Source organism: Ursus americanus, chromosome 22, assembly GCF_024610735.1.
Source record: "Ursus americanus isolate L20-20 chromosome 22, mUrsAme1.1.p, whole genome shotgun sequence".
Classification (NCBI taxonomy): domain Eukaryota; kingdom Metazoa; phylum Chordata; class Mammalia; order Carnivora; family Ursidae; genus Ursus; species Ursus americanus.
The window spans coordinates 46,533,564-46,546,705 of record NC_142148.1 but is presented as its reverse complement, the minus strand read 5'-3'; the positions used below and the strand labels follow the sequence as shown (position 1 = coordinate 46,546,705).

The 13,142-nt window shown below is 41.6% G+C and overlaps 1 protein-coding gene across 2 annotated transcripts in view; it reads left to right on the top strand.

Annotated features, from left to right (window-relative positions):
- NAPB (NSF attachment protein beta) overlaps nt 1-13,142 on the top strand; it is a 41,421-nt gene that overhangs the window by 22,298 nt on the left and 5,981 nt on the right. Inside the window, exons 4-7 of one of the 2 annotated variants that reach the window (XM_045776778.2) lie at nt 55-101; nt 255-332; nt 8,000-8,055; nt 8,228-8,312. In XM_045776778.2, the coding sequence (XP_045632734.1) occupies nt 55-101; nt 255-332; nt 8,000-8,055; nt 8,228-8,312 (266 nt within the window). The remainder of the gene's footprint in view (nt 1-54; nt 102-254; nt 333-7,999; nt 8,056-8,227; nt 8,313-13,142) is intronic. The other variant, XM_087853781.1, reaches the window with a different exon arrangement.

Sequence of the window (13,142 nt, the reverse complement as noted above, 5' to 3'; positions counted from 1 at the left end):
GCCTCTTTGACTGAATGGATTTTTCATTGTTTTTCTTAAATGCCTTCGCTTCAGAGGCTATCAACTGCTTAAATGCAGCCATCGACATTTACACAGACATGGTAAGACACTGCCTTGCTTGAGCGGCTGTGGGGTGGAATCCTGGAGATGGCTTACAGTTATACTTTTGTTGTTGTTTTTTTTCTTCCCAAAGGGATTGGCATTCAAAAAGGTAAAAGTAGAATGTGACTCTGTTTTTTTGTTTCTTCCCCCAGGGAAGGTTTACGATCGCAGCCAAGCACCACATCACCATTGCGGAGATCTATGAGACCGAACTGGTAGACATCGAGAAGGTAAGCCAGGGCACAGTTCCTCCATAGCTGGGTACGAGGCAGGTAGATGACATGACTTGGGGAGCCCTCCCCCTTCCAGCAGAGTTGAGTGGTGCAGAGCCTTTGAGATGGCTTCATGTGGAGAGTGGGGGACCTGACAGGCTGAGGACTTGGTGGGCCTCTCCTGGGGTGAGCACCTGGCACCTGAGATCTGGGTAAGGTTTACCAGGCCTGCCTGTTATCTCTGCTCTGGGTGATTCATGTCAGGATGGTGGTGGTAGCAGAAGTCTTGCTCCTGGTCGCCAAGGCCTCTATGGCCCCGTGAAGGAAGCTTCAGGACTGTAGGCACGTGCACACCTTTATATCCAGACCCTGACCTGGAGGGGGAAGGGAGCTGAATGCCAGCTTGGCCACACCCGTTTCATGCAGGTCCGGTTTTCTGAGCTGTGGTGTATAGCAGCAAAAGAAGAGAGGCAGGAGAAAATGCTCACTGAGCACCACTCTTTCCCAGGCTCTGTTCTTGCTGGCATGCTGTGAAGTTGGAGCTTAGAAGGACTGTACTGCCTGGGACCACTCGGGTTGGAACCAGCAGAGCTGAAGCAAAGCTGGCCCCAGCACTGAGCTTCCTCCTGTTTTACACTGTCTTCTGAGTCAGGAGATTGCCAGCAGGGCTCAGGACACCTTGGCAAGAGGAAGACATTTGTCAGACTCCAGAGGCTGCCTCAGCTCTGGAGACAGATGTTTGTGTAACACTATCCTGACTACCGTGGAAGACAGGAGGTGTGAGTGAGAAGGAGAAATGGTAGTGGAGGCCATTGGTTGTTTCTGGCAGGCTGATGAGCACCAGGCATGCTCTTAGGAGTACAGTTGTGTCCTATCTGAATGGTCAGAGCACTCCCTGAGCCAGACAGGAGTCCCTGTTCCTCTCTTTTGTCTCATGCCTTCTCTTTTCCTCTGGCACAGATGCCTAATGGTGCCTTCTCTTCTCTCCACCCTCTAGTGTGGGGCACCCTGGGGTTGACACCTTGTCTTCTCTCGCTTCACATTGCTCCCTTGGTACTCTCTCTGCACTTAGCATTATAGCTTTACAGATCATCTCTATGCCAGTGGCTCAAAAGTCTGTCTGCAGCCTGCACCTCTCTCTACACCTCAGATTCCTCTACCCTCCTGTCTGCCGACCATCACCTCCAACCCAGTGTGTCTGAGTCAGAATTCTGATACCCTGCCCTGATATTCCCCTCCAAACCACAGGTATCCCTGCCTTCTCTCTTTCTCTACATCCAGCCAGTGGGCAATTTCTGTGGTGCTGTCCTCCATGCTCCCAAGTCTGGGCATCTCTTACTACCTTGCTGTCAGCTTTCCCTGGATCTCTGGAAGGAGCCTCCATATTGGCCTCCCTGCTTCTATTCCTGCTGGAGTTCTGAGCCCTGGGCACAGGGTCCTCATCACCCTTCCTTTTGGATTCACTCTCTCCTTTTCTGCTTCTGTGCATTTTCTTAGGGAAAGGGGGCTTTATACTGAGAAATAGCATGTTGACCAAAATCCCAGGGGGACCATCAAGAGGATAGGTGTAATATGTCAGCCAAGTTAGCAAGATGGATACTATTGCCAACATAAGAAATTTTCTCCTGATATGAAATGATAATTTCATATATGTTACACTGGTTTTTGATACTGTCGATAATAGTGACCCACTTCCCAGTGTTACAGAGCAGCCAAAGCAATCCTTGTCAAAAGTAGATCAGATTGTGTCTCTACTGCTTACAACCTGATGTTGCCTCCTCTTCACTCAGAGGAATAGCCAGAGCCTTGCAGATGGCCTCCAAGGCCCCACTGATCTGCCTCTTCACTCCTGTGCCTCTCTGAACTCTCCTCTTGCTCTTCTTCACCCTCCTCCCTCATGCTATACCATGCTCTGGCCACCATGACCTCTTTGCTGATCTTCACACATGCCAGATGAGCTCCAGTCTCAGGGCCTTTGCACTGCTGTTTCCTCTGTGGGGCTTTTCCACAGATGCCGACATGGCTTACTCCCCCTGTCCTTCAAATTTTTGCTCGTTTGTTACCTTTTCCATGAGACTTATCATGACCACCTAGTTAAAATTGGAACCCCAGCCTGTCACGAATACATACCCAGGCGCCTCCCCCACCTCAGCTTTTTCTTTTTTTGCAGCACACTTGTCACCTTACATCATATGCTACAAATGCTTGCTCATCATTCCTGTTATTTGTCATCTTTCCCTACACTAGAGTGGGTGCCCATATCAGCACAGAGCTTTGCCTCTGGTTTGCTGATGTATCCCAAGAGCCCAGAACTCTGGGACATATTAGGCTCCGATAAATAAGCAAACGACGCACCCATCTCTGCCATAGCAGCATACTTTCCAAAACACACAGAATCTTGGTTTGGGGAGATGTCTGTTACTGCTAAAGTTGGATTGGCATTGTTAACCTTTGCCCTCTGACTTCATGCTGACCTCCACCAGCACAAAATTCACTGACTTGTTACATAGAATTCATGATTTGGCCATTTTTGTCATAATATGCCATGTTTTTCTAAGGATATTTTGCTTGTGACTAAATCAGGGCCACTGAGTACATTGCATGTGCCCCTTCTCGTTGGAGAAGCTATCTGTAGACTCTGGAGAGGATGAGGAGACCCAGGCCTGAGCCCTTCTTTTCTCCCTGGTGCAGAATTGATGATGGAACAGAAACGAGATGGGCCTTGTGTGGCTGGCGTATTTATTTGGTCAGGGTGTCTTGGGCATACTATCTTTATTAATGTTGAATCATCTTGGGGGGATAGCATTCTTGCAGAAGTGTCTTTCTAGCAGAGGTTGAGTTGTTGACTCCTTGCCCAGCGTGGTCAGGAAAGCACTCTGAGGGCAGGAGCCCACAGCACTGTGCTGCCTCTCTGCCAGGTCTGTTCTTGGGCAACTACTTCACACATGGGTCTCCCTGAAATTCAGGGTGGATAAAATGATCTATAGCATACTCTTGTCTTCCTTCTTTTAAAAAAAGTTATTTTGTCATGGCAGCTTCTGAAGCTCGTAAACTCATGGTTTTCCTGCCATTCTACTAGTTGACCAGCAGGTGGCATCTCCCTTCACTGATGTAATGTGCCCTTTTAAAAGCAATTTAAGAGTATTACTCAGCACACACAGGGTTACTTTGTGGTGTTCCCTGATGTTTGGGCTCCTGTGTTTATTTATTTATTTTTTTTAAGATTGTATGTATTTATTTGACAGAGAGAGAGAGCAAACACAAGCAGGGGAAACAGCAGGCAGAGGCAGAGGGAGAAGCAGGCTCCCCACTGAGCAGAGAGTCCAGGATCATGACCTGAATCCAAGGCAGACGCTTAACTGACTGAGCCACCCAGGTGCCCCAAGGACTCCTGTGTTTAGAAACATCATTGCCTTTGCTTCCCTGGTGGGATTCACCAGATTGTAGTCAGTGGTACTTGAAGTTTAAGTTTAAAAAATCAGTTATGTTATCAGTTATATATATTAAGTTTGAAAAATCAGTTGTATATTTATAATGTAAGGTACCTTACATTTCATCTATTACAAATGAATTTTTTCCCTTTTAATACAAGCTGCTATATGTTCTCTGATTCATTCACAAATGTTAGCTAGTGAACAACAAAGTGTATGAAGTTTCAAAGGCTCACATTATTTCTTTGATTTTATGAAATAAAACAAAATAATAAGTGGGTCCTCTTTAAATGGGCTTTTATTTTTTATTTGTTTTTTAAGATTTATTTATTTTAAAGAGAGAGCGTGCACACGTGCACCTGTGTGTAAGAGAGAGCAGGGGGAGGGGCAGAGGGAGAGGGACAGAATCTTCAAGCAGACTCCCCACTGAGTACAGAGCCTGACTCAGGGCTCAGTCCTATCCCATGACCCATGAGATCATGACCTGAGCCAAAATCACAAGCTGGATGCTTAAATAGCTGGGCCACTCAGGTGCCCCTAAATGGGCTTTTAAATGACCCAGAGGAACTGTGATCCGTTTCTCTTTCAGACCCTCAAGAACATGATTTAGTACTGTTTGATATCATGTAGTATGTCTGTGGCAAGTTCATATTAGGTCCTATCTGGGGGTATATGTTCTAAAAGAATTGATCCCATCTGAAGAATATCTAAGTCCACCTACAAAGTGGACTCTTCTTGAGACTTGGAAATTACATTTGCTTTGAGACACTGATGAGGACTGCAGTCCTAGAGGGTCTTGTCTCTCATTTCAGGATTCGTGTATTTTCCAGCATCGTGACACTTACCAGATTCCCGAAGAAGAAGTATTATTGCAATCCCTATGGTGGGCTACTTAAATAACAAGATAACGAGCTGGTTTTTTGTCTGGTTTATTGTTATGTGTGCTGTTGTTATTGGTGGCTATGTTCTACTTTTGACATTTATCGCGGTCTTTGAAATTGTAAGAAACAGCAAGCAGATTTCTAATGTGGAAGGGTCTACTTGTGCCTGGTAAATTTCACTACATGTTAAAATTCTAAACCAGGTGTGAACATCCAAAGATGACCTGTGACAGCCTCTTTTCTCTGGAACTTCTCTATTAAGCCACTAGATAAGCTTTCCTTTCAACTGCAGCCTCTGTCAAAACTTGGGAATATCATAAAATTTTGATTATTGGTTTAACTAGCATTATTAAAAGCCAAGCTTTAGTTTTCTTTTTTACTATGATAAATCTAGCCAGTTTACAGTTATAACATTTTGATGAACCAGTATCATTATTCAAGAACTATTAAATAGGTCAAACCAGATTGTCCACATTTGGCCATTTATTTTTACTCCCAAAACAGCGGTTACATACAGTTCAACCCAACACTACCCATTGAGTTCTGGTGTTATGAGAACTAGCAAGGTAAGTAGTGACACTTTCCACCCTACCCCCAGGAGGTTATGTAATCTGATACTCTTAACTGGTGATTTGGTCATGTTTCTCATACTTTAGCCCATTTATTATGATGGAAAAGAGTGCCAAATACTTTAGAGCTTGGGGAGTGTTCAAAAAAGATTATTTTTGATTTATTAGGAATTCACTGAAAAACTTTTGTGGGCATTCAAGATTAAGATATTGGCAGTAGTTTAATAGGGGACCATCATTTGAAATGCAGCTTGCCTTCATTCACTTAGCATCTATTTTTTGAGCACCTACTGTATGATAGACATTATGCTACGCTCAGCGACATAATGGTGAGCAAAACTTTCATGAAGCCTGCCCTCACAGAATTTACATTTTGGTAGGAGAATACATACATTGATCAGATCATCCCACAGGTATGTGTATGTGACAGTCTGACAAATGCTCCAGAGGAATCTATCTGAGATGTTTTTTGTATGTGTTTATGTGTTTCTAAAATGAAGGCCACAGTGTATCTGTTCTTTCATGGCTATTTGTTAATTTAATATTTCATGAAGAAATTTCCATATTGATTATCTCTTTCAGTATCTTTTTTTTTTTAAGGAGGCTCCACACCCAGTGTGGAGCCCAACACAGGGCTTGAACTCACAACCCTGAGATTAAGACCTGAGCTGATATCAAGAGTTGGACACTTAACCCGACTGAGCCACCCAGTCGCTGTGTCATTATTCTTAATCTTAGCACTGTAGGCTATTATGTTTAGCACCTTAACCTTGTTTCCAGTTTTGCCCCGTTGTAAATAATACTCAGAAAATTTGTTTAGGGAGCATATTAGTTAGGGTAGGCTGACCAAAAAGACCCAAAACATAATTATTTAAACCCAGAAATGTTGGGACACCTGGGTGGCTCAGTTGGTTAGGCATCTGCCTTTGGCTTGGGTCATGATCCAAGGGTGCTGGGATCGAGCCTCACATCGAGCTCTCTGCTCAGCGGGGAGCCTGCTTCTCCTTTCCCTCTGCCTGTCCCTCTGTCTGCTGCTCTGCCTACGTGTGTTCTCTATCGAATAGATAAATAAAATCTTAAAAAATAAAATAGACGCAGAAATGTCAGTTTTTCACACACTCAGTGGTGCTCTGCAGTCCCTATTAGACATGGCTAATGTTGGCTGTGGCCCCTTCAGCCTGAAGCCTTAGAGGTAAACAGATTTTGTAAACCAAGTCATTATTGGTCTTGGTCATTGCACTAGTACCTGCAGAAAGTGGGGGCTGAGGCTTTATGGCCAGGTCTGTCTGTTTCCATTCAGCTCTCAGAAACCATAGCCAAAGCTTTAACATAGTTCCCTAGCCTGTTTTGTTTGTTGTTTTGTCTTTGTGCCTCTCTCTTAAGTCATTAGGTGGGACTTCCTTGAAGCTATGGGCTTAGTGGGAAGGGAGCACCTGTAGTCTTATGTTTGCATAATGCTAGCTTCCTCTTTAGGATTTACTGGGAAAACCTTGAGATTTAAGGCAGAGGTCTATAGATCCACCACCTGTTTATATACACCCACAAATTAAGGTTTTGCGTTTTTAATCACTGTTGGGGAAAAAAGCAATTCATGACACATAAAAATCATGTGAAGTTGACATTTCATTGTCTATAAGTAAAGTTTTTGGAACATAGACACACCAATTTTGTGGCCCTGCAGGAGAACTAAGTTGCTGAAGCAGATCATATGGCTCGCAAAGCCTAAATATTTATAATCTGGGCTGTTACAGAAAAGTTTGTCAGACCCCTAGTTTAAAATGTTGTTCAGGGTTACGTTTGCTGTTCGGGATATAGAGGCAATTGGCCTTTCCAGTTTCGAGGCCCTGTCACTGGACTTTGTCTATTCCCTTTATAATTACCTACAAACAAGCTAATTCTTTCCAGAGTTCTTCTCTCTTACAAAACTTTGCTGAAAACAGCATTATACACCTTCGTCTGTCTCTTTCCATAGAGCTTCTTCCCTTGGAGTTTCTGGCTCCAATAGGGATGTGTTCTGTCTTCTGAGTTGTTGTATGCTTGATTTCACCAAATCATATGCTACAACAGGACAAGGGCTTCTAGCTTTCCAGCCTGCAGCTTGTTTCCTCTCCACTTGACTGTTAATTCAGCACCACACATTTTAGACTGAAGGCAACACAACACCCTTATTCTAGATGAACTTTAGGTGTTGATGAGGAAAGTCTGTGCTGCTGTAGCAAGCAATAGATCTAAAATGCAATAGGGCTTTATATGCCTCTAAAATAACCATCCAGTGTAGCTGTTCTGGGTTTGGCAGCGGTGGGTACATGGTGGTTGAAGTACATTCTGCCCTTTGTAGTTATTTAGGAACCAGGCAGTAGTTCAGCCATCTTCAGTTTGTGGCTTCCACTGTCACTCCAGACTTGGTCATTGGCATTCTAGCTCCTGGGAAGGGAAGAGGCCTGGAGAAAGTTGCACAGTTAGATGGACAGGCCAAGCCTGGTAGAAGCCTACAGCATGCCTCTACATTCTGTTGAAAAAGCAGGTTACAGCTGCCTGGAATTGCACTGGGGGCTGGGGAAATGGTGTAGCCAGGTGTTTGCTTCAGGGGAAGGGAAGAAGAGATTTTGATGGATGGTGAGTATTCTGCCACCAGGCTTCTGGATGTACATGCTTTCTTGTCTTCCCCAAATAAAGGAGGCCAAGTTGTGAAAGGTGTGCTGTTGAAATAGGTTTATCTATAGGAATAATACCTATGCGAATGTAATTCTTAAATGTAGCTCTTCAGAGAAGTAGTTTGAATAAAATACATGTGTGTTTTTCAGGCTATTGCGCATTATGAACAATCGGCTGATTATTACAAAGGGGAAGAATCCAACAGGCAAGTGCTGTTTTTCTTAATATAATTAAATGGGTTTTATTATGTGCAATAAAAGACAAACCTTTACTGTACTCTGTGAGCATATCGGGCATACCAAATGAAGGTGTACTGGGATGCCTTTTAATTTTTTCTGTTGAATTGTTATTCGCTCTGCTCTGGTTCTTGATTACAGTTCAGCTAACAAGTGTCTGCTGAAAGTGGCAGCGTATGCCGCCCAGCTGGAGCAGTACCAGAAAGCCATCGAGATCTACGAGCAGGTGAGGCTGCTGCAGTCTCACCAACTTCCAGTAGATAGAAATCACTGTATCTTGTTCTTTTTTAATTATACATTTTATTTAATTTTGCTTTTTATTGAGATATAATTCATACATCATATAATTTATCCTGGTAAAGAATACAAGTCAGTGGGTTTTAATATATTCACAGACTTGTGTAACCATCACCAGCACCTAATTCCAAGACATTTTCATTATTCACCATGGGGAGACACTGCATTCTCCCTTCCTCCTCCTTCTCTCCCTTCACCTCTTTCCTTCCAGTCTCTGGAAACCAGTATCTAGTTTCTGTCTCAGTGGATTTGTTTATTCTAGGCCTTCTAGGATAGGTGGCCTTTTGTGACTGACTCCTTTCACGTAGCATAGTTTTCTCAAGGTTCACCTTTGTTTTAGCATATAATGATACTTCCTTTCTTTTCATAGCTGAGTAATATGCCACAGTTTGTTTACCTGTTTATCAGTGAATGTTTATCATTTGAGTTTTCTTCACTTTTGAACTCTTATGAAATATGCTGCTCTGAACACTTGTGTTCGTGTTTTTGTGAGGGGAGGCTTGCCATTGTCTTGGTTATATACCTAAGATTGGGATTGCTAGTTTATGTGGCAGGTCTGTTTTTAACTTTTTGAGGAACCGCCAGACTCTTCCACAGTGCCTGCACCATTTTACATTCCCACCAGTGATGTGCCAGGATTCCAGTTGCTCCACATCCTTACCAGTACTTTCCGGTTTTTTGGTAATAGTTACCCTAATGAGTATGAAGTGATTCGTTGTGTTTTTACCTCCATTACCCCATGGTTGGTGATGTTGAGACCCTGTGTGCTTGTTAGCCATTTTATACCTTCACTGGAAAAATGTTGGTTCGATTGCTTTGCTCATTTTTGAAGTGGGTTGTTTGGTTTTTAGTATTGCATTTAGGAATTCTTATTTCTAAGAATTTAGAAAATTCTTATTTTAGATATTCATATTTTATTTATATTTTAATTCATATTTTAGATGTTAATCCCTTATTGGATATGTGATTTGCACATATTTTCTCCTATTCTGTGCGTTGCTCTGTTGTTGATTTTCTGTGACGTGTAGTTTTTAGCTTTGATGAAATCCTAGGAGTTTTATAGTTAGAGCTCTTAGGTTTAGGTCTTTGATTCATCTTGAGTTAATTTTTATATATAGTGTTAGGTAAGGACCCAACTTCATTCTTTTGCTTGTGGATATGCAGTTTTCCCAGCACTTTTTGTTGAACACACTGTCCCTTTGCCATTAAATGGTCTTGGCCCCCTCATTGGAAATTATTTGACTGATATTCTGTTTGACCATCTATTCTGTCCCATTGGTCTTACATGTCTGTCTGTATGCCAGTATTACATTGTTTTGATTAGGTAGCTTTGTTTTGAAATCAGGAACTTTTAGTTCTCCAACTTTGATCTTTTTTCCCCCCCAAAATTGTTTGGCTATTCTGGGGCCTTGTCATCTCCATATGAATTTTAGGATCAGTTTGTCCCCAGCTGGAATTTGATAGGGTTTACAATTACTTAAACAATTGGTAGAATTCAATGATTTCTCTGTATTTCTGTTTTCAGTTTCATTGATTTCTAATGTTATTATTTCATTCTTCTACTTTCTTTAGATTTATTTTACCCTTCTCTTTTTAGGGAGTTGAGATAGGACTGAGCTTATTGATTTTCCTCTTTGTTGCGTATGCATATTTAGTGCTATAAGTTCCCTTTTAAACACTGCTTTCACTATGTCTCACAATTCTGTTACATTGTTTTATTTATTTTGTTGTATGTATTGATATCTGTGGATTATTTAGATGTGTTTTGCTTAATTACCAAGTGTTTGGAGATTTTCCTCTTTATCTTTCTGTTGTTGATTTCTGGTTTGATTCCATTGTGGCTGGAGAATACATTCTGTGATTTCAATTCCTATAAATTTGTTAAAGTTTTATGGCCCAGAATATGGTCTGACTTTACATTTGTTCTGTGGGTCTGCTGTTGCTTGGTAACATGTTCTGTAGTGTTGATTAGATCTTCTTGGTTTATGGCATTGTTGAGTTCTGTATACTTGATGACTTTCTATCTCTATCCATTGCTGAGGGTGGAGTGTTGTAGTCTCTGACCGTGATTGTGGATTTGTCTCTCTTCTTTCATTACTATCAGTCTTTGCTTCACATATTTTGCAGCTCTGTTGTTTGCTGCATACATGTTTAGGATTACGATGTCTTTTTGGTGAGTTGACACTTTTATCATTATGTAATGTCCCCCTCTGTCCCTGGTTCTGAAGTCTACTTTACCTGACATTAATATAGCCTCTTCTGCTTCCTTTTGATTAATATTTATATAATATATCTTTTCCCATTCTTTTTCTTTGAACCTGCCTTTATTACTGTAATAGAAGTGAGTTTCTTATGGACAGCATATAGTTGTGTCATGCTTTTTAATCTATTCTCCCAAACTCTGTCTTTTAATTGGTGTATTTAGAGCGTTCACATTTAATGTAATTATTGATATATTAGGGCTTAAGTCTGCCATTTTATTTATTGTTTTCTGTTTATGCTCTGGGTTTTTTTTTGTTTTGTTTTCCTGTTTTCTTTTTCCTACCTTATAGTGGGTTGCTTGATTATCTGTAGTATTTTTGAGTAAATGTCTTTGACTAGCCGTTTTTAGTAGTTGCTCTAGGTGTAACAGGTACCTGATTTATCACAAGCTGATGGTGTTACCATTTCCAGTGAAATATAGAGTTCTTACTTTCTGTCCCTTTGTCCTACCCATTCAGTATAAATTGTTTTTGTATTTTGAGAGCCACCTCAGTCAATTATATAATTTTAATTTCAATCTTCCAACATAATTTAGAAAACTCAAGAGGAGAAGAAAAGTCTATTGTGTTTACACATATTTTGCTTATTGTGTTCTTTTTTTCATCTGATGTTCCAAGATTACATCTTTCATTGTTTGCTTTGCATTTAGAGAACATCCCTTTGCCATGCTTTTAGGGCAGGTTTTACTGGTAACAGATTCTCTGTGTTCCTTCTTCTGGGAATGTTATGATTTCCCCTTCATTCCTGAAGCATGTCTTCCCAGGGTATATAGTTCTGGGTTGATAATTCTTTTCTTAAAGAAAAATGTGCCACATAGGGCCTCCGTGGTTTCTGATGAGAAATCTGCTTTCATTCAAGTTACTTTTCTCCTGTAGGTAAGGTATTGTTTTTTTCTGGCCACATTTAAAGTTTTTTCCTTAGCTTCATTTTTTCGGAAGTTTATGCTGCTTGGCTTGGGTGTCTTTGTTTTCATCCTGTTTGCTTTTCACTAAATTTCTTGAATACTCTGTAGGTTTATGTTTCTTGCCAAATTTAGGAAGTTTTCAGCCATTATTTCTTCAAGTACTTTTTCAGCCCTTCTCGCTATCCTCTCCTACCAGGACTTAGACAACCTGAGTGTTAGGCCTTATTTTATACAGGTCCCAGATGCTCTGTTCATTTGTTTTTTTCAGTCTGTCATCTGCTCTCTTTTATTCTGACTGAATAGTTCCTGAAATCAATTCACTGATTGTTTCCTCTCCTGTTTGTTCTGCTGTTGAGCCCATCCACTTTTTATGTAGTTATTTTGCTTTTCAGTTCTGAAATTTCCATTTGTTTCTTCTTTAGATCTTATGGGGGTTTTTTTGCTGGAAATTTTTCTTTGTTGATGCTTTCTGTTTTTTCTTTAGTTTTAAACATTTTTGTAAATTGCCTGTTGAAGCATTTTTTTGAGGTCCTTTAAAATATTTGTTGTGTAATCTTAACATTTCTGTCACCTCAGAGCTGTCATCTGTTTGTTGTTGTTTTTCATTCACTTTAAGATTTCCTTTCCTAGTGTTGTGAGTTACTGTGACAACTGGACTGGATCATACTTAAACCTTCTCTCAGGGGTGCCTAGGTGGCTCAGTCAGTTAAGGGTCCAACTCTTGGTTTTGGCTCAGGTCATGATCTTATGATCATGAGTTCAAATCTTGTGTCAGGCTCTGCACTCAGCCCAGAGTCTACTTGAGATTCTCTCTCCCTCTCCTCCTGCCCCTCCTGCTCATGCTCTCTTTCTCTCTCCTTAAAATAAATAAATAAACCTTCTCTTTCCGCTGGTTTTCTGTGACCCTGCTCTAGCAGCAGAAGGAGCCTGTTCCTTCACTGCTGGGCGGAGGTGGCCATTCCCGCCCTTGCTTGCTCTCTACCAACACCACATTGGGATTGTTCTCATTACTGCTGGGTGGTGATAGAAGTCTTAAGCCTCCACTAGGCCTCTTCTGAGACCATAACTGCTGGGAGATGAAGGATGATACCTCATTCCTCCTGGGTGGAAGCAAGGCCCAGGCTTCCCACACTGGCTCCATTGCCTTGCAGCAGGGGTGGAGGAGGGTGGGCCATTACAAGCTGGCAGGCATGAAGGCATGGACCCCCTTCTGGGCCTTTGTGAAGCCACCTGGGCAGGGGTTTGGGGTTCCTCCACAATCGCGGTCTCAAAAGCATTGACATCTCAGCTCCATCTAGGGTCTTTACTGAAGTTAATAGGGATGGGGCCATAGTGTTCTGTGGTGTTTGGCTGGAGTAGAGCAGTAATTACCTAAAATTTTTTGTCTTGCTAGGCTGCCCTTTTCTCGGTCCTTCAGCTAGAGAAAACAAACTTCTGTGTATTCTTTTTTTTTTTTTTTTTCTTTCTTTCTTTTTTTCTCTGCTGCATCTAGCGTGGCATTTATGGGTTGCTGGCTTTTTCTTTTCCAAGTCAGGGATATGTGAAAGAAAAAGAAAACCCAGAGACCTTCCTGCTTTATTTTCTGTGTGTCTC